The 23,046-nt window shown below is 43.7% G+C and overlaps 1 protein-coding gene across 3 annotated transcripts in view; it reads right to left on the reverse strand.

Annotated features, from left to right (window-relative positions):
- The window catches only part of LOC128706569 (uncharacterized), a 516,652-nt gene that overhangs the window by 405,713 nt on the left and 87,893 nt on the right, over nt 1–23,046 (reverse strand). Inside the window, exon 1 of one of the 3 annotated variants that reach the window (XM_070087841.1) lies at nt 17,515–18,412. The exons of 1 other annotated variant lie outside the window; for it this stretch is intronic. In XM_070087841.1, the coding sequence (XP_069943942.1) occupies nt 17,515–17,862 (348 nt within the window). In that variant the 5' untranslated portion in view covers nt 17,863–18,412. Of the gene's footprint in view, nt 1–17,514; nt 18,413–23,046 lie in introns of those variants that run through there. One more of the 3 variants, XM_070087835.1, reaches the window with a different exon arrangement.

Consider the following 23,046-nt stretch of genomic DNA (forward strand, 5'->3'; position numbering starts at 1 on the left):
TCTATTTTCCTGAAGTTAGAACACCTTCAATATTATTCAACCTGCAATATTATTTTTTTTACTTAATAAACATATGAACTTCATCACACTTCCTTTTATCCTCCTTTATCTTTCTCCTTTATTGCAATTCGGGAACTCCAACTGGACACCGCATTATCCATGAGGTCAGACAAGTTTTGGAGTATGCAGCGCCGGCTTGGAGCCCGCACCTAGTCCACCACGAAAGATTGAGAAGCAAACAAGCTCTGTGCGCCACGTCAATGGAAGAGCAAAGCCGCAGACTCAGACAAGTCACAGGGAAGGTAGCACACACACTCAGACAAGTCACAGGGAAGGTAGCACACATGAAATAGCAAACAAGAGGACTCCATTAGCAATAGTGAGGATAATTACCAAAAACAACTGGTGGGAGCTCCATTGTTGGTGCTAGGGAGGATAGGAATAAGACAGGTAAACATGCACCAACAGGGAATACAGTCACAGAAACCCAAGGCAAACGGAAACCAAGCCTGTGAACATACTATGCACTTGGTATCTGCAGATATGGGAAATCTGGAAAAACAGACGGGACGTGCAACTATGACCACCCTAGAAAATGCCTTGCCCATATGACAACAGGAAAATGCAAACTCCCTTCCTGTAAGCTTTTTCACCCTGAAATGTGTACCTCTTCAGTACAGGAAGGACTGTGCTATAACTTAAATTGTGGACTGCTTGCAGAGGCAAAGGCAATGTTCGCGGCTTTCACTGAGACCCACATAAAGGATCACTTGGACAACGAAATATGGATCCCAGGTTACAACCTATACAGATGTGACAGTGAACAGGCAAAAGGGGGGGGGGGCGGGGCTGGCCTGTACAGTGCAGAGTCACTTGTTTGCACAGAACTGCTTAATGCCTCAAATGATGTAGTGGAAGTTTTAGCAGTAAAGGTCGAGAACCAAAACCTAGTCATTGTGGTAGTCTACAAGCCTCCGGATGCAACATACCAGTAATTCCAGGAACAGCTGTTAAAAATTTACCATTGTCTGGAAAATCTTCCAGCTCCTGCACCCAACATCTTGCTCCTGGGATATTTCAACTTAAGGCACCTAAAATGGAGGAATATAGCAAACAATATTGTTGCAGTAATAACACCAGGAGGCAGCTCTGATGAAAACTCACACTCGCACGAGCTTTTAAATCTCTGCACAAAATTCAATTTAAACCAGCAAATAATAGAGCCTACTAGACTGGAGAATACACTAGACCTCATCTTCACTAACAATGATGATCTGATAAGAAATGTCACCATATCAAAAACAATATACTCAGATCACAACATAATTGAGGTTCAGACATGTATGCGCGGAGCCCCAAACCGACATAACGAGATTAGTCACGAGGGTGCATTCACCAAATTCAACTTCAATAACAAAAACAAAGTGGGACCAAGTAAACCAAGTCCTAACCGATATAAGCTGGGAAGATATACTAAGCAACACAGACCCCAACTTATGCCTAGAACAGATTAACTTGGTGGCACTCGATGTATGCACAAGGCTTATTCCTCTAAGAAAAAGGAAGAGTAGATGTAACATATAAAGAGACAGGCGCTCCCTTTACAGGCGACGGAAAAGAATAACAGAGCGGCTAAAAGAGGTCAATATATCTGAAATGCGTAGGGAGACACTGGTCAGAGAAATAGCAAACATCGAACTTAAGCTAAAGGAATCTCATAGGAGTCAGGAATCGCGTGAAGAACTAAAAGCCATAAATGAAATCGAAAGAAACCCAAAGTATTTCTTCTCCTATGCCAAATCAAAGTCGAGAACAACGTCCAGTATTGGGCCCCTACTTAAACAAGATGGGTCCTACACAGATGACAGCAAGGAAATGAGTGAGCTACTCAAGTCCCAATATGACTCAGTTTTTAGCAAGCCGCTAACCAGACTGAGAGTCGAAGATCAAAATGAATTTTTTATGGGAGAGCCACAGAATTTGGTTAACACAAGCCTATCCGATGTTATCCTGACGCCAAATGACTTCGAACATGCGATAAATGACATGCCCATGCACTCTGCCCCAGGGCCAGACTCATGGAACTCCCGTGTTCATCAAGAACTGCAAGAAGCCCCTATCACGAGCCTTTACCATCCTATGGAGAGGAAGCATGGACACGGGGGTCGTCCCACAGTTACTAAAAACAACAGACATAGCCCCACTCCACAAAGGGGGCAGTAAAGCAACAGCAAAGAACTACAGACCGATAGCACTAACATCCCATATCATAAAAATCTTTGAAAGGGTCCTAAGAAGCAAGATCACCACCCATCTAGAAACTCATCAGTTACACAACCCAGGGCAACATGGGTTTAGAACAGGTCGCTCCTGTCTGTCTCAACTATTGGATCACTACGATGCACTATTGGATGCACTAGAAGACAAAAAGAATGCAGATGTAATATATACAGACTTTGCAAAAGCCTTCGACAAGTGTGACCATGGCGCACAAAATGCGTGCTAAAGGAATAACAGGAAAAGTCGGTCGATGGATCTATAATTGCCTCACTAACAGAACACAGAGAGTAGTAGTCAACAGAGTAAAGTCCGAGGCAGCTACGGTGAAAAGCTCTGTTCCACAAGGCACAGTACTCGCTCCCATCTTGTTCCTCATCCTCATATCTGACATAGACAAGGATGTCAGCCACAGCACCATGTCTTCCTTTGCAGACGACACCCGAATCTGCATGACAGTGTCTTCCATTGCAGACACTGCAAGGCTCCAGGCGGACATCAACCAAATCTTTCAGTGGGCTGCAGAAAACAATATGAAGTTCAACGATGAGAAATTTCAATTACTCAGATATGGTAAACATGAGGAAATTAAATCTTCATCAGAGTACAAAACAAATTCTGGCCACAAAATAGAGCGAAACACCAACTTCAAAGACCTGGGAGTGATCATGTCGGAGGATCTCACCTTCAAGGACCATAACATTGTATCAATCGCATCTGCTAGAAAAATGACAGGATGGATAATGAGAACCTTCAAAACTAGGGAGGCCAAGCCCATGATGACACTCTTCAGGTCACTTGTTCTATCTAGGCTGGAATATTGCTGCACACTAACAGCACCTTTCAAGGCAGGTGAAATTGCTGACTAAGAAAATGTACAGAGAACCTTCACGGCACGCATAACGGAGATAAAACACCTCAATTACTGGGAGCGCTTGAGGTTCCTAAACCTGTATTCCCTGGAACGCAGGCGGGAGAGATACATGATTATATACACCTGGAAAATCCTAGAGGGACTAGTACCGAACTTGCACACGAAAATCACTCACCACGAAAGCAAAAGACTTGGCAGACGATGCAACATCCCCCCAATGAAAAGCAGGGGTGTCAATAGCACGTTAAGAGACCATACAATAAGTGTCAGGGGCCCGAGACTGTTCAACTGCCTCCCAGCATACATAAGGGGGATTACCAACAGACCCCTGGCAGTCATCAAGCTGGCACTGGACAAGCACCTAAAGTCGGTTCCTGACCAGCCGGGCTGTGGCTCGTACGTTGGTTTGCGTGCAGCCAGCAGTAACAGCCTGGTTGATCAGGCTCTGATCCACCAGGAGGCCTGGTCACAGACCGGGCCACGGGGGCGTTGACCCCCGGAACTCTCTCCAGGTAAACTCCAGGTAGCACACACACTCAGACGAGTAACTGGGATGGTAGCACACACACTCAGACGAGTAACTGGGATGGTAGCACACACACTCAGACAAGTCACAGGGATGGTAGCACACACACTCAGACGAGCCACAGAGATGGTAGCACACACTCAGGCGAGCCACAGGGATGGTAGCACACACATTCAGACGACCCACAGAGATGGTAGCACACACTCAGGCGAGCCACAGGGATGGTAGCACACACACTCAGATAAGCCACAGGGATGGTAGCACACACAGTCAGACGAGCCACAGGGATGGTAGCACACACACACAAACGAGCCACAGGGATGGTAGCACACACACTCAGATGAGCCACAGGAATGGTAGCGCACACACTCAGACGAGCCACAGGGATGGTAGTACACACTGACGAGCCACAGGGATGGTAGCACACATTCAGACGAACCACAGAGATGGTAGCACACACACTCAGACGAGCCACAGGGATGGTAGCACACATTCAGACGAGCCACAGGGATGGTAGCACGCACACTCAGATGAGCCACAGGGATGGTAGCACACACACTCAGACGAGCCACAGGGATGGTAGCACACACACTCAGACGAACCACAGGGATGGTAGCGCACACACACAGACGAGCCACAGGAATGGTAGCACACACTCAGACGAGCCACAGGGATGGTAGCAAACACACTCAGACGAGCCACATGGATTGTGGAGAAAATTCTCCAGCCCTCTCAGCCTCCCTCAGCCCTCTGAGGGACTTAACCCTCCCAAAAGGGGCTAGTGGACTCTTCCTTCCTCGCAAACAGCTTTATGAGGAATACATGTATGTAACATAGCGTCACGGGGCACGCCTTCCTCTCCTTGCTAGAGCTCCTGATAAACTACACAACAAGGTTAAACGAGAGTAATTACTCTTTTCCATGGCAGGAAAATTAAGGAAAAACCTGCGTCCCACTTGTCCTACAAGTTGGGACTATTATGACTTCTAGTTTATAGCTAGATAACAAGAAACCTACCCTCTTGTACTGAATACTGTTGCAATGCGTAGTAAAGAAGAGATATAAAGCTAAACTCAGCGGTTCTTCTGTACGAAGGGTGACCAAGTCACAAATCTCCTGCTGATAACAAAGAAAACAATGACTTTGTGTGGTAAACTCTGAAATACTATCAATCTCCACTAGGAAAACTAGTGTTAAAAGGAAACATGAGTATAATGTATAATCCACTGACATATAATCCCGATAAAGTGGGGTGATAGAGGCTAGGACCTTGGGTGCTTTAAGAAGAGACTGGACAAATATATGAGTGGGAGGGGCTGGAGTTTTGAGACTTTATGGCCGCGGGTTCAATCCCGGCCGGGTGTCGTGGTTTGGTTGGTGTCATTGACTACGGGAATTATTTCTAGGGAAGCTTAAGGTAGTACAACCTGCCTCGCATGGGCCAGTACAGTGATGTTCTTATATCACCCTATCGCTTAACGACTGACCTAAGTGACTCCCTATCAACGAATGAGGACAATATAACTACGCATCTGTAGCAGCCCACTCAAGACAACAATATCAGGATCACACCTCTACAACAAACTAGCGGAAATTGGTTCAGTTACAATATCCAGGTAAGTCCAGCCATACCCACACCTAATTACGTTAGCTGCAGCTAACAGAAAGAGGTGAGATTTGACTGGAATTACCAATAGATCCTGTGACACGTGGGTGATTCACCCAAACCCAGGTGAGTACCCCTACGTATTTCAGATGACAGTGAAATGCTGAGATATACGCTCCTTTGGGGCAAATTATATGAATAACAAACTTGTTAATCAACAGCCACTGTGAAAACTGGTGCGGCACCCCGAAGGGATTTCCAGGGAGAGGCTGCTGGACACCATGCTGTTAAAAGATAACACTTGTTTTACGTTTGTTTCATGCAGAGAAGTGTACTTATCTACACAAATAACCCGCACATAGAAGAGAGGAGCTTACGACGACGTTTCGGTCCGACTTGGTCCAAGTCGGACCGAAACGTTGTCGTAAGCTCCTCTCTTCTATGTGCGGGTTATTTGTGTATTGTTCCAGTCACGGTATTGTGCCTTTTTTTGTTATTTGTGTACTTATCTAGCTAGTTCTCCACAGGGATGGTAGCACACACACTCAGACGAGCCACAGGGATGGTAGTACACACACTCAGACGAGCCACAGGGATGGTAGCACACACACTCAGACAAGCCACAGGGATGGCAGCACACACACTCAGACAAGCCACAGGGATGGTAGCACACACACGCAGACATGCCACAGGGATGGCAGCACACACACTCAGACAAGCCACAGGGATGGTAGCACACACACTCAGACGAGCCACAGGGATGGTAGCACACACACTCAGACGAGCCACAGGGATGGTAGCACACACACTCAGACGAGCCACAGGGATGGTAGCACACACACTCAGACGAGCCACAGGGATGGTAGCACACACACTCAGACGAGCCACAGGGATGGTAGCACACACACTTAGACTGCAAGACTCGACAATAAAGGGGATGTTGTCTGGCTCCTCAAAAGCAGATCACATAATATCTATGTTAACAGCCCACCAGGCAAGAAATCCTCATCGTAAAACGATGAGACGGAACCAGGAGCTCGAGCTCTACTTAAAAAACGTAAAGCTTGATAAGTAGAGTATAGCTCGGTAAGCTAACATAAACAGATGCCAGATAAACACACACTACAAACATAATAAGGAAGACTTCAAGAAAGATAAGATAAGGAAGCTGGGACAGATATGTTTGTTTCCTGAGCAGCCAGAGATGAACCAAATACTGGAAAGAAACAACTGGTGCTAGACAGATACTAGAGACAGGAGACAGACAAGCAAAGAGAAGAAATATTACGTATTATATATACCGCCCAGGGAGGTATTACCGTCCTGCCAAGTGAGTTTAAAGCGGAAGCCTGTAATTGTTTTACATGATGGTAGGATTGCTGGTGTCTTTTTTCTGCCCCATAAACATGCAAAGTTTCAGGTACGTCTTGCTACTTCTAGTTACATTTAGGTCACACTACACATGCATATATATATATATATATATATATATATATATATATATATATATATATATATATAGATATATATATATATATATATATATATCGAGACACACACAAACACACACACACACACACACACACACACACACACACACACTTAACTATTCGCAAACAGGCGAAATTATTTACACTGTCTCTACGTCCACAGCAGGACTGGAACCTGCTAACTCTGTATCAGAGTCCATAGTACTTTACCACGAGACTAGACCTGCGATAAGTATGGGCGCTTAGCCGGAGCTAAGCGATGTTTCCCCATACCCTGGACACTAAGCTCGTTTTGAAAGTCATTTCATGGAATCCTGCCACATGCAGTGGACAACGAGAGAGAATTGAAATGCTTAACAATTCACAAACAGACGAAATTATTTACAGCCATAGAGACAATGTATGTAAATAATTTCGCCCGCCTCTTTGCTGGTCATTACTAGATGAGAGAGCGGGGGGGGGGGAGGGGCGCCACAGAGAGCAGCCATGGGTCACACCACAGATTAGTTGCAGACACTGGTAAATCAACACAGCTTGGTAACCTTCCCTGGTGGGTGGGAGGCTGCGTCATCACTTCAAGTTTCTCGCTCTCACCAGCAATAGAAAGTGGAAATGCGACGAAGCCTGACTCTGTCCTCCTCAATTGCTGCCGCCACCATCCACGCCATTTTCCCAGCTTTCCTCTCATAATAAAAATATCTTACATCATTTAGCATTTAGTTTTACCCATTAATAAGTTTAATGATCGCGTTGGCCAGGCTTCTTGTAGTCTGTTATAATGAGAACTTCAAGAAGGTTGCAGAAACTTGACTGCAGTCAACAAACTGGCAATAAACAGGGACAAGAGACCAAAAATATTATAAAACAGAATTGAAAACAATTACGTTCAAGTAACAGATGAATGGAATATACTGGCAAGTAGAGTCAGTGAAGCAAAAACTTTGTGTAACTTTAATTACAAGATGGACCGGCACATGAGTGGGTATGGACCTACTACAGTCGTCCTTCATTCTTGTGTAATAGGATTCACACGTAAACATCTTTACATTAAAATTAGTTTTTAATTAACTTAAAACAACTGAGTCCACTTCAAAAATTACAGGTAAATTATACAGTAAAATAATTTATCTAGAGAACCTTCAGTCAACAGTCTTGGTTAATATTATACATGGTAAACGGTACCGACAGGTTGATAAGCTTGACATGTACAACACTGGGAATCTTTACTGACGAAGTTTGGCCTGCCATGCAGGCTCCATCAGTTGAATTCAAAGATGAATTACACTCCTGGATACATCAGTGTTGGTGGAAGACAAAGTAGACGAGTAGATAAGTCTAAGAGACTGATAAACAAAAAGACACAATACCGTGACTGGAACGATGCACAAATAACCCGTACATGGGAAACAGAAGCTTGGGACGATGTTTCGGTCCGACTTGGACCATTTTTATATGGTCTAAGTCGGACCGATGCGTCGTCATAAACTTCCCTCTTCTATGTGCGGGTTATTTGTGTAATAGACTGATTATCCTGCACTGAGGGTGATGATGGACTGCCTCTCTACGTTGTCTACTTCGTCTTCCATTAAGGCTGTCTTCACGAATCTGATTCATCTCTGTACTCGACTAATGAAGCCTACAGCGCATGCGAAACGTCTGGTCAATAGAGACCCCTATTGTTGCGCATGTCTTACTTATCAAGAGCCTTGGTTAATGCACTTTCACCACTCCAGTTCCCCCTCAAGAATGGCTACGCTATTGTTCGTCTCTCAGCACGCCGCTCAAGCTAGGCGCTCTTCACAAATTTCTCATCGCCTCTACCTGATGACCCCCGTCATGCAATTTCCTCAAAGTTTATTTTAGGAACATGAGAACACAAGGAGGAGCAATACAGCACACCTGTTGACCCGTGATGAACGAGACACTGGTGCAACATTTGGGTATTTTTATAGTGGAAACGAAAAAATATATATATAAACTTTTTAATAGGAGTGTGAAGGAGGATGAGAGATTTACGAAGCAATTTGTTATGTAAAGAGACCAGCAGATATAATAACTAGAGTTAAGCTTGGTTACAAGGTGTTCTGGGTTGTTTACTCACTCAGGAACACAAGGGGTAGCACATAACCCTATATATGTGGCAACGATTATTAATTACAATAAGACACCAGGACTGTTAACGAGGGAGGATGTGCTTGACTTGTTGATTATTACTGATATTTTATCACTGAAGACTCTTGACTCCATGAAAAACATCCGCACTAGAGAAGTCAGGTAAATCACAGAAAATGGAGTCAATGTAAAAGTTTATGGAGTCCATCACACACTGACTTACTGCTTTATGACGAAGTTGATAGGAAAATGTAGAATTTAACTTGAGTATATGTGTGTCTAGCATTAAGAATAATATTAAGAAGTAAATAATGAAAATCAATGTCATAGGAATGCAGACAGAAAGTTGAATAGATATATCACTCACTATGTATCTATGGATCCAGCATCTTGCAGTGTGAACAAATTGACTGAAGTTGTAGTGGCCAGGCTTAGGCTTAGTTCATGCACATCTGCCAGTTTGGCAGACACACACACACACATACACATACACACACACACACACACACACACACACACACACACACACACACACACACACACACGATCAAATTAAAAGCAAAGTATGTGGTCAGCACTATGGTCACTACCTTGAACACTTATGCTTAATGGTCCACTTACTGAGGAATATATATATAGTATAATAACCTAGCTATACTATATATGACGGGATATTTTATTAATGAAAATAAGATACCAGACATATTAAACAAATATCATAAATCTGCTTGTAACGGTAAAGACAATTGTAGATATAAATCCAGATGGACGCCTACTAAACCTTGAGGGGCCTAGTTCCTAGACCTTGTGTGAATCCATATGTTCTCGCGCTACCATCCACAGAATATGTGGTGCAAAATAAACTGGCCACGTCGGCGGCAAAATATCAAAATCTAATCTGTTGTAGCAGAAACCGACTGCACCTACAGGTAGATATTTGTTTGGGCAGTTTGTGGTGGTAATGATCACAGTCACATGCAACACAGGTGAGAGTCATCCCGGCTGAAGGCGGTGTTCGAAGTGGGTTCCAGCTAATGGCCCTGGAGCAGTTCGTTGCGGCGAAACTACAAGAGCCGACAGCTGTTTCATCGTAAACATTCATGGAAGAAATTTGGCCACAAAAGAAGCTCAATTCACCAAGTAATCACGAGGAGGAACATTCATGATAGGACTGAACTCTACATAAATCACGTCTGACAGCTTTCCAGTATACCTGCAAGACTAATAAATGCTAATAGGCGGATTTTAGTCAAAAATAATGTAGTGGGGGAAGCTTGTGTGGGGGCAACGCCCCATATAGTTTAGTTATAACTAATTAAAAATAATAATAAATGAGACTAAGTAAATTTATACAAGAATGAGACAGGTATTACAGTTCCGTGTGTACAAACAACGTACTGGGCAGTAACAATAATAAATTTTCAGTGTTGACGGATGACTATTTAATCTTGATTAGAGAAAATTATATTACCACAAATTAAGTTAGCAAATTATATCCTAAAATAAGATTACTTCAGGCAGATAAAGTTGTCACCCTTGTTCAGTTCTAACAGACAAAGTTCCAAGTTTATGGATCAGATCTTTAAATAACCTCACTGTTACAAAAAACGCTATTCTAAAAGCTTAGAGATCTCCAGTGAATACTAGAAAGGACTGCCCTTCTAGCATCCAGCCTGTTACTGGGTTTTCGTAACAAGTAGTCAGTATCCTTGTCCAATTATCCATTAAATTTCAGTATGGTTCAATAGTGCTTTAGGATTACAACTGGTAGGCTACTAACTAGAGAAATTAAAATTTAATAAATTTATTAAGTAGTAAGTTGTCTAGAGGTATATTATCAAATTAAATTAATTACAGCAATCAAAATAAAATCAATCTCTCGAGTTCAATATTATTGTGCTGAAAGCACATCACATTTATAATTCTTAAGTACCGTCAGGTACATTAACATTTAATAAGATATTACAAATATGTACAAGTGTGTGTATGCGTGTAAGTGCTCTTAAGTAGTTAGCTATGTCTCAAGACTCGAATAAGACTTAAACAAGTGACTGACAAAGTCCTCAAATAAACTAACTTCTTGACCGACTGGCAACCCGAACAGTCTGCTTGAACAACAAAGAATGCTAAGCCCAATAGCAATGCAATATCAAGCGACTGCGACACAGAATCAGGAACAAGGAGATAATATAACGACACTAAGTAGGGACCATCTGCAGATCCTCCACTAAAGTTACAAAACTCCCATAATACCGAATCTAAGTTCAGCATAGGAAAAACCCAACTGGGACAATACACAGAAACCAGTACAAAATTAGGTCAGAAGCTATAGCTAAGGACCTGAGATACTCAGAGTGTCTATGTGACACACAACCTCAGTACAACGTCGAAAATCACTAAGTCTATACAATGTTCTGTGAACAAAGTTCTACAGAACTAACAAGAATAATGAGACAGACAATCTGTCCAACCAGCAAGCGAGTCTCCAGCAGACTGACAATTTCACGAGAGGTGAGGACACCCCCCCCTCGATCACGTGATAGCTACGTGGACAACTGCAGCTCAGAAGCCGGCAGTATAACGAGCGACAAGCGATAATTACAGTAGTTTGACAATCAAGCCTAACTGAGCACATTTTATATACATCCTAACAACATAAGCTAAATAACAATATAAGTCAAATAATAATATAAAGTCATACATTTACGATTTAGCTATTATCGCAAATATAAGCAATATAAAATTATATGAAAAGATAATATACATTATATATACATAATAGTCATTGTAACCCATTCAGGGGTTGCAACACCCCCCCCCCCCCCAACACGACAGAGGGTCGCACTAGGAGTTGCATGTTGTTTTTCACATTATTTCTGATTACTCATATCAATATTATTATCAATATAAAAATTAAACATTAATCAGAGTCTCTCTTGTGCCAAGCACCTCTACAATTTCACAGCGTCCGTCACTAGGATATGCCCCTAGGTACTAGGGCAGTACACAGTATCGTATATCTTCATATTCGTGGTTATGTACATCAGTGTAGAGACAGGATAGCGCTGACAAGGAGGGCACGTTGAGGCTCGATCATAGTAGAGGAGACTGCATTCCACTCTTAAGTAGTGGTTGTGGAATGCGAGGCAGTATGAACATCTGAGTATGAAACAGCTTAAGGTGTGTAGTGAGGGGGGGGGGTCTGCGACAGGACAGTGTTGCGTCACGCAGTACATCACCCGCACCACACTACTCACTCAACACTCAGCTTGTTTCCTCCTCACACAACATTACTGTGAATATATAAATATAATAATTAGACATGACATGAGTATATATAGTTAATATGGGCTGGAGGGATTAAGTTACTTTACTGAATTTGACATAGCAAGTAACAAAAGGTATTTGGGCATAAAATTACGTTAATTTAATGTAATTGATAATTATTAAGGACGAGACAGAGCATCAGCAATTACATTACAATGACCACTTATGTGTTTTATACTAATAGAATAAGGTTGGATTCTGAGGGCCCACCTCATGATCCTAGCATTTTTACTTTTCATAGTATTTATATAAGTGAGTGGATTGTGGTCAGAAAAAACGTTAATTTTAAATGGGGAAGTGCCCAAATACACGTCAAAATGTTCCAAGGACACCACAAGAGCTAGAGCCTCTTTCTCAATAGTGGCATAATTTTTCTGGTGTCGTTTAAGCTTAGATGAATAGTAACATATAGGATGGAGAATATCAGTGGATGTTGACTGTTGGAGCAGCACAGCACCCACTGCATAGCCACTCGCATCTATATGTAAAAAGAAGGGAAGATTGAAATTAGGACTCTTCAACACAGGAGCAGAGGATAGCAAGCGCTTCAACCTTTTGAACGAGTCTGAACAATCTCTAGTCCAGGTGAACTGAACTTTGGTACTAATGAACATAGTGAGAGGCGTAGGTGGAGGTGTGTGTGCTGGTTTGCCTGTCACTTGACACACGTGGCAACGTCGCACATGATCAGCTACTGTTTCCTTCATCTTTGGCCAAGTAAAATGTTTTGCCAGTTTACCGAGTGTCTTTTTGACACCCAAATGTCCTCCTATGGGACTATTGTGAGCAAAATCAATGGCTTGTTCACGAAATGTAACTGGTAACACAACTAGATTCTTGACTGTGGTAGAAACACTATCAGCTGACAACTTACATGTATTTTTCTCCATCAGTACACCGTTACTATAATAGTAACAATTATCGAGATCCTTTGCTTCACTCTCAGTAACTGCTATATCTCTCAGTCTTTCCAGTGACTGATCAACAAACTGATCCTTGATTAAATCATCATGAGTAAGAAATTTAACGTCAGTTGTGTCCTGACTAGGTTGATGACCGGGGGGAGTCAGTGTTAATGATCCTGGGCGCAGAGCGTCACTAAACATATTCAACCCCAAATCATTGTCATCCACTAACTCAACAGGAGACAAGGATGGTTGTTGAATCTTTGACATAGCTCTAGTAATTGCGCTGAGAGGAAATAAAATAGGTTTCTCTCTACAAGCTTCAATGGCATAATTATCATCAGTGTGATTATCAATCACAAGTGGTTCTTTACATATACCAGCATGAAGGATATCGTTCCCTATCAACAAGTCCACTGACCTGATGGGAAATACACCACTGGATATACCCACTGAAATATAACCAGTATAATAGCTTGTTTCAATATAAACTTTGTGCAGAGGCACTTTTATAACAGCCCCTCCATAGGCTTCTAACAATACATCTATCTTGCAATAGGTATCGTCAGTAATGGGCAGTACATCTTCTCTTAATAACGTGAGATAACTGCCAGTGTCTCTGAAAGAAATTATCTCAGTTAGATGTGATTCGTCAAATCCTACTTTATCTCTCGAAAAGTAAGGACTCATCGCTGAACGAATCTTTTCGTCAGATACACTTTCTGACGCTAGTCATCTGTCCTGAGTAACATTATCTAAAACAGTAGGTTCAGAGGTATTGCTAGGATTTTGGTGCCTTTGTTGCTCGGAAGAGGATACGACTTGAGTGGGGGCGCCAGCCGCACGACTGTATCTCGTATCTCTTTCTAACTTAAAGCAATACTCTCTAGCATGTCCTTTTCTGTTACAATAGGTACATTTAACTTTCTTCTTCTCGATACCAGATTTCTGTCTAGCCACAGAGACAGATTCAGGATTGTGAGTTTTCCTGGTAAAGGTACGAGAAGTTACAGTAGCAGGTACATCAGGCCGGCAATGAGCAGCTGATTTAGGTTGCCAACTTCTAGGACAATTTTTAGTTACCTTGTTTCTTTGTGTTTTAGTACGTACAAGTTTGTGAGAAATCTCGTAATTGTCTGCTAATGCTGCAGTTTCCAGAATATCCGAGGTAGTATGATCGATCAGATATTCTTGTATGTCCGCAGACATACAGTTGTTAAACTCTTCATGTAGCAACAACTGAACAAGGCTGTCGTAGTTGTTACATTTAGCAGCTCTAGACCATCTCTCAAATGCAACTTTTTTCTCACGAGCAAACTCTACACAAGTTTGATCTTGTCGTCGTTGTAACGTACGAAATGCTCTTTGATAACTTACAGGTAACAAGTTATACGTCTCTAGAATAGTTTGTTTGACAGCGTCATAACTAATGTACTTGGCAAATGGCAAATCTGCAGTACAGGTTTGAGCTCTTCCCGTCAAAGCAGTATGAAGCAATGTTGCCCAGTGCTTACGTGGCCAGTTCATAGCACGAGCCTGGTTCTCAAACACATCAAAATATGTGTCTAAGTCACTTTCAAAAAACTTAGGAACCATGGATGCAGCTTTCTGCACATTAAATGTGTCCTGTGATCTATCAGTCTGTTGTCTTCCCAGACGAACATTTTCTCTTTGGAAATCTTCTTCGTTCAATCTCCTCTGTGCCTCTATTTGTGCAGTCTGCAACATAAGGAGGCGTTCAAACCTCTCAAACTGTTCCTGAGAGATAGGACCAGTGGGTAATGGAGGAGTAGGGAAATTAACATGGTCTGGACGGTCCTTAGGTCGGACACTTGGTCCAGCCGTCTCTAGAGAGTCTAGATCTGGTCTAGGATAAGTAGATACAGGTGTAGCATACACTGTACTAGTATTAGGCTGAGTCAAGCTAACAGCTACACTCTGTACTATAGTGTCAGTGAAGGAAGGAGCGAGCGAGAACTGATCTACACTAGGCTCAGACACTAGGCTCACTTCTGCTCTAGTTGCTCTTTCTTCAACTTCAAATAGAGCCATACTTCCTAATTGTGACACTAGACTTTCTGAATCTGAATCATAATCAGACATCTCTGTATGAGCAGGAAACAATATATCTTTAATTAATGCTCTGACAGTTTCAGCTGTGTAATTCCTGTTATACGTCACACCGAGATATTTGGCTACTTGCCAACACGTCTGAAGTTTTAATGTACTTAACTCAGACAAAGTCAGAGTATCAATTAACTGTTTCACTTTGGCATACATCACGAAAATAATTGTACTACGAGAGAGTGATTATTGGAAACTATAATCCTGATAGGAATTTTAGTGTTGGTTGTCTTAGAGTATGAACTCAAACAGTATTTCCATCTCCTTGGATCAAGAGACTCAGTCAGGTACATACATCCACCTGGTATGTTGTACAAGACTAAACTCAAAATCTTCAGATTAGGAAAGTACTCAAAGTGTTTGACCATAGAGTTACTAGTATGTCAAACTGGACAATTTCTCCAACACCTTGGATCAAGAGCCTCCCGGACAGTTTCTCCAACACCTTGGATCAAGAGGATCCCGGACAGGCCCCCATTTGTTACAAAAAACGCGATTCTAAAAGCTTAGAGATCTCCAGTGAATACTAGAAAGGACTGCCCTTCTAGCATCCAGCCTGTTACTGGGTTTTCGTAACAAGTAGTCAGTATCCTTGTCCAATTATCCATTAAATTTCAGTATGGTTCAATAGTGCTTTAGGATTACAACTGGTAGGCTACTAACTAGAGAAATTAAAATTTAATAAATTTATTAAGTAGTAAGTTGTCTAGAGGTATATTATCAAATTAAATTAATTACAGCAATCAAAATAAAATCAATCTCTCGAGTTCAATATTATTGTGCTGAAAGCACATCACATTTATAATTCTTAAGTACCGTCAGGTACATTAACATTTAATAAGATATTACAAATATATACAAGTGTGTGTATGCGTGTAAGTGCTCTTAAGTAGTTAGCTATGTCTCAAGACTCGAATAAGACTTAAACAAGTGACTGACAAAGTCCTCAAATAAACTAACTTCTTGACCGACTGGCAACCCGAACAGTCTGCTTGAACAACAAAGAATGCTAAGCCCAATAGCAATGCAATATCAAGCGACTGCGACACAGAATCAGGAACAAGGAGATAATATAACGACACTAAGTAGGGACCATCTGCAGATCCTCCACTAAAGTTACAAAACTCCCATAATACCGAATCTAAGTTCAGCATAGGAAAAACCCAACTGGGACAATACACAGAAACCAGTACAAAATTAGGTCAGAAGCTATAGCTAAGGACCTGAGATACTCAGAGTGTCTATGTGACACACAACCTCAGTACAACGTCGAAAATCACTAAGTCTATACAATGTTCTGTGAACAAAGTTCTACAGAACTAACAAGAATAATGAGACAGACAATCTGTCCAACCAGCAAGCGAGTCTCCAGCAGACTGACAATTTCACGAGAGGTGAGGACACCCCCCCCCTCGATCACGTGATAGCTACGTGGACAACTGCAGCTCAGAAGCCGGCAGTATAACGAGCGACAAGCGATAATTACAGTAGTTTGACAATCAAGCCTAACTGAGCACATTTTATATACATCCTAACAACATAAGCTAAATAACAATATAAGTCAAATAATAATATAAAGTCATACATTTACGATTTAGCTATTATCGCAAATATAAGCAATATAAAATTATATGAAAAGATAATATACATTATATATACATAATAGTCATTGTAACCCATTCAGGGGTTGCAACACTCACTTCTAGGGTGGCAATATTATTTTGTCTGTCTCGAAAGAAATTGTTCCTCGCTCAGAAATAAATCTCTTCCGGCGCTTCCCTTAACAGGTGGATATGGTGCATAATATTTCAGCCTTGTCGATGACTAGATTTAATCAAACTCGTGGACCTGCCCCATATTAACGTGTTAAGTTATTCGATGGTGATGTGAGAGAACACCAGAAGTACACCTCAAGGTTACCTGCATTACATTCATGACATTATCCTTCCTGCCTTCCTTCCTTCCTTCCTTCTCTCTCCTACAATACATCCTTAACTTCGTGATCTCGGTGCGATATAAGCAGAACGAGCTCAGGTCTCATTATAAAACCCAAGCTTGAAGCTCTTACTGGTTTAGGACTCGAGACGAGATTAATCGGTCATGCATAATGACCGAGACGTGAGATGTTGAAATATCAACAGACTCTCACTGACCACCTCCACAACACCACCATAACGCACTTTTAATATATACATTATTATGTTAACGCACTTTACTCGAGTCTAATCTTTAACTATACGTACTCAGCTCACCTGGTTCAACGAGTCACTTACCACTTCGAGGATGTCTGTCTCCACCATGCTGTTGGAGAGGCGAGGGACGGCCAGCGTCAGGGAGGAGACATCCAGAGAATCCTCCTGCTGCTCACTCTCTCCTGAATTTTCATTAGCACGTGTCTCTTCTTTAGTCTCCATCAATACCTGTAGAGTTTCCTCCACCTCCTCCTCCTCCTCCTCCTCCTCCTCCTCTTCCTTCTCCTCCTCCACCCCCTCCTTCTTCTCCTCCTCCTCCTCCTTCTCCTCCTTTTCCTCCTCCTTCTCCTCCTCCTTCTCCTCCACCTCCTCCTTCTCCTCTTCAATGTTCATCAGCCCTTCCACAGTCTCTTTCTGGGTCTCCATCATCACCTGTCACCTCTTCTTAAGTCTTTATTAAGTGTCTTCCTTATCTCAACTCTCAGGCAAGACTCTGGAAAACTTGTATCACCACAAGTCTCCTGGTGTTGAACTGTGGTCAACACCCGCCACTGATCTTGACTCAAAACACGTCAAGCAGTAAAAACTAACCTAGGAAGGAGACACAGTGTAATCACTTCGATTTTCACTAAAGTATTGAAAACACGAACAATATTTGTACACAGCTCGGTGCTAGAGCAGAAAAAAATTACGAAAACCTGAAAACTTCAACACAAGTATATGTCACTAGTATAAGGCTGAATTAGCTTGCTGGGAGCGTCATAGTACGTCGCAGTTAACTTCATACTGTCCAGGCAACTAGCCTTTCATACCACCTGGCTAGGCTCTAGCCTCGCACACCACCCAGCAAGCCTCACACACGACTTAGCAAGCCTCTAGCTTGGTACAAGAGCCAGCAAACCACTAGCTCCACAGAACAACCAGCCAGAACTGAACCTCAGTGACAGCAGTTTACAATGAGAGTCACTTCCTTATCGACCAAACTGGTGTTTATCACGAGTTATTCAGCGATAAGAGAGCTATGGAGCTCCTGACTGATAACAACGCTGCCACTCTCTATTCTCTCTTATACAATGTTCTTCTGCAGTATTTCTGGCTTTCTCAAGCGATACCTATGATGTGACAGTAGCTAGGTCCCTGAGTGCGTGTGTATGACACTAGCTAGGTCCCTGAGTGCGTGTGACACTAGCTAGGTCCCTGAGTGCTTGTGTATGACACTAGCTAGGTCCCTGAGTGCTTGTGTGTGACACTAGCTAGGTCCCTGAGTGCTTGTGTGTGACACTAGCTAGGTCCCTGAGTGCTTGTGTGTGACACTAGCTAGGTCCCTGAGTGCTTGTGTGTGACACTAGCTAGTTCCCTGAGTGCTTGTGTGTGACACTAGCTATGTCCCTCAGTGCTTGTGTGTGACACTAGCTAGGTCCCTGAGTGCGTGTGTGTGACACTAGCTAGGTCCCTCAGTGCTTGAGTGTGACACTAGCTGGGTCCCTGAGTGTGTGTGTGTGTGACACTAGCTAGGTCCCCGTGTGTGTGTGTGTGTGTGTGTGTGTGTGTGTGTGTGTGTGTGTGACACTAGCTGGGTCCCCGTGTGTGTGGGTGTGTGTGTGTGCGTGTGTGTGACACTAGATGGGTCCCCGAGTGTGTGTGTGTGTGTGTGTGTGTGTGTGTGTGTGTGTGTGTGTGTGTGTGTGTGTGTGTGTGTGTGTGTGTGTGTGTGTGTGTGTGTGTGTGACACTAGCTGGGTCCCCGTGTGTGTGGGTGTGTGTGTGTGTGTGTGTGTGTGTGTGTGTGTGTGTAACACTAGCTGGGTCCCCGAGTGTGTGTGTGTACTCACCTAGTTGAGGTTGCGGGGGTCGAGTCCGAGCTCCTGGCCCCGCCTCTTCACTGATCGCTTTATCATACCTCTGCTTAAAGCTATGTATGGATCCTGCCTCCACTACATCGCTTCCCAAACTATTCCACTTACTGACTACTCTGTGGCTGAAGAAATACTTCCTAACATCCCTGTGATTCATCTGTGTCTTCAGCTTCCAACTGTGTCCCCTTGTTACTGTGTCCAATCTCTGGAACATCCTGACTTTGTCCACCTTGTCAATTCCTCTCAGTATTTTGTATGTCGTTATCATGTCCCCCCTATCTCTCCTGTCCTCCAGTGTCGTCAGGTTGATTTCCCTTAACCTCTCCTCGTAGGACATACCTCTTAGCTCTGGGACTAGTCTTGTTGCAAACCTTTGCACTTTCTCTAGTTTCTTCACGTGCTTGGCTAGGTGTGGGTTCCAAACTGGTGCCGCATACTCCAATATGGGCCTGTGTGTGTGTGTGTGTGTGTGTGTGTGTGTGTGTGTGTGTGTGTGTGTGTGTGTGTGTGTGTGTGTGTGTGTGTGTTTGTGTGCGCGCGCGCGCGTGTGTGTGACACTAGCTAGGTCCCCGAGTGTGTGTGCGTGTGTGTGACACTAGATGGGTCCCCGAGTGTGTGTGTGTGCGCGTGTGTGTAACACTAGCTAGGTCTCCGAGTGTGTGTGTGCGTGTGTGTGTGACACTAGCTGGGTCCCCGAGTGTGTGTGACAGTAGTTGGGTCCCCGAGTGTGTGTGTGACACTAGCTGGTTCCCCGAGCGTGTGTGTGACACTGGCTGGGTCCCCGAGTGTGTGTGTGTGTGTGTGTGTGTGTGTGTGTGTGTGTGTGTGTGTGTGTGTGTGTGTGTGTGACACTAGCTGGGTCCCCGAGTGTGTGTGACACTAGCTGGGTCCCTGAGTGTGTTTGTGTGTGACACTAGCCGGGTCCCCGAATGTGTGTGACACTAGCTGGGTCCCTGAGTGTGTGTGTGACACTAGCTAGGTCCCCGAGTGTGTGTGTGTGTGTGTGTGTGTGTGTGTGTGTGTGTGTGTGTGTGTGTGTGTGTGTGTGTGTGTGTGTGTGTGTGTGTGTGTGACACTAGCTGGGTCTCCGAGTGTGTGTGTGTGTGTGTGTGTGTGTGTGTGTGTGACACTAGCTGGGTCCCCGAGTGTGTGTGTGTCACACTATCTGGGTCCCCGAGTGTGTGTGTGTGTGTGTGTGTATGTGTGTGTGTGTGTGTGTGTGTGTGTGTGTGTGTGTGACACTAGCTGGGTCCCTGAGTGTGTGTGTGTGTGTGTGTGACACTAGCTGGGTCTCCGAGTGTGTGTGTGTGTGTGTGTGTGTGTGTGTGTGACACTAGCTGGGTCCCCGAGTGTGTGTGTGTCACACTCGCTGGGTCCCCGAGTGTGTGTGTGTGTGTGTGTGTGTGTGTGTGTGTGTGTGTGTGTGTGTGTGTGTGTGTGTGTGTGTGTGTGTGTGACACTAGCTGGGTCCCTGAGTGTGTGTGTGTGTGTGTGTGTGTGTGTTACTAGCCACGTAAGTGTGTTCCTCTCCTTTAGTGAGGCTTCTCTAGTAAGTGTTCCTCTCCTTCAGTGAGGCTTCTCTAGTAAGTGTTCCTCTCCTTCAGTGAGGCTTCTCTAGTAAGTGTTCCTCTCCTTCAGTGAGGCTTCTCTAATAAGTGTTCCTCTCCTTCAGTGAGGCTTCTCTAGTAAGTGTTCCTCTCCTTCAGTGAGGCTTCTCTAGTAAGTGTTCTTTTCCTCCAGTGAGGCTCCTCTGGTAAGTGTTCCTTTCCTTCAGTGAGGCTCCTCAAATAAGTGTTCCTTTCCTCCAGTGAGGCTCCTCTGGTAAGTGTTCCTTTCCTCCAGTGAGGCTCCTCTGGTAAGTGTTCCTTTCCTCCAGTGAGGCTCCTCTGGTAAGTTTGCCTTTCCTCCAGTGAGGCTCCTCTGATAAGTGTTCCTTTCCTCCAGTGAGGCTCCTCTGATAAGTGTTCCTTTCCTCCAGTGAGGCTCCTCTAGTATCAGTGCCATCCCTCCATTAAGTCTTCCTTCAGTCTAAACATTTCTTCAGTCATATAATTTTTGGTGTGGACTAAGAGGGTCATCATGGTGTGGTGTCACGCCCTGCGGTGCTGTGGTGGCTCTCACTACCTACAGGGGATTGTATCATCTACTTCTGGAAATACTACTGAAGGTTGCCTGCAGATCAAAGAGTGGCAACTGAAGGAGTCAGACTCTCGGTTCTCTTCTGAGCTCGCTCATCCTTCTCAGTCTCCAGACACTGTGCGGCACTTAGGGTTTGTCCGTTATTGGCCGAATGACGCTAACGCCACAGATGCTACTGGTCTAAATTTTCGGTTTTGCTAAACCTAACTTGGTTAATTGTGGAGAAGTCATCCTAATGGTTGCCCAGTGGCTAGGTCAGCAGGGGCTGGTTGTCGAGGTGAGGGAAGAGCTCTACTTATCACACTGGCTAAGTGATAAGTGTGCCACCTAAGCGGTTAGTTTACTGCGCACCCCATACTCATCCTATGAACGGTAACGCTAAACCAGGATTACAATGGGACTTTGTCAGTCCCACTAGACATTGTTACATCACTAGAAAGAGTTATTAATCATTTCATATTATACAGTTACTTCATATAGTCAATGTACACAAAGCAACACTGAATAAAATCTTAAAAAACTAATGATATCTTATTACAACTAAAAAACATTGATTGTAATTGGAGTGCAATAATCTCTTGCATAAAATTAGTTGATTATCGAGTTGATGAAAAAATGTGGGTACGGTCTCAAGATCTGTTATCTTATCATTAACAATGAATGTTTTGTCATATCCTGTAAGATTTGCATGGAGGTAACTCTGGTTGTATGTTTGGACACTCTACGACAGTGTATGACACTGTCTCTGTCCACACACCAGTGTATTACACTGTCTTTGTCCACACACCAGTGTATTACACTGTCTCTGTCCACACACCAGTGTATGACACTCTTTGTCCACACACCAGTGTATGACACTGTCTCTGTCCACACACCAGTGTATGACACTGTCTCTGTCCACACACCAGTGTATGACACTGTCTCTGTCCACACACCAGTGTATGACACTGTCTCTGTCCACACACCAGTGTATGACACTGTCTCTGCCCACACACCAGTGTATTACACTGTCTCTGTCCACACACCAGTGTATGACACTGTCTCTGTCCACACACCAGTGTATGACACTCTCTGTCCACACACCAGTGTATGACACTGTCTCTGTCCACACACCAGTGTATGACACTGTCTCTGTCCACACACCAGTGTATGACACTGTCTCTGCCCACACACCAGTGTATGACACTGTCTCTGTCCACACACCAGTGTATGACACTGTCTCTGTCCACACACCAGTGTATGACACTCTCTGTCCACACACCAGTGTATGACACTGTCTCTGTCCACACACCAGTGTATGACACTGTCTCTGTCCACACACCAGTGTATGACACTGTCTCTGCCCACACACCAGTGTATGACACTGTCTCTGTCCACACACCAGTGTATGACACTGTCTCTGCCCAAACACCAGTGTATGACACTGTCTCTGCCCACACACCAGTGTATGACACTGTCTCTGCCCACACACCAGTGTATGACACTGTCTCTGTCCACACACCAGTGTATTACACTGTCTCTGTCCACACACCAGTGTATTACACTGTCTCTGTCCACACACCAGTGAATGACACTGTCTCTGTCCACACACCAGTGTATTACACTGTCTCTGTCCACAC

Source organism: Cherax quadricarinatus, chromosome 2, assembly GCF_038502225.1.
Source record: "Cherax quadricarinatus isolate ZL_2023a chromosome 2, ASM3850222v1, whole genome shotgun sequence".
Classification (NCBI taxonomy): Eukaryota; Metazoa; Arthropoda; class Malacostraca; order Decapoda; family Parastacidae; genus Cherax; species Cherax quadricarinatus.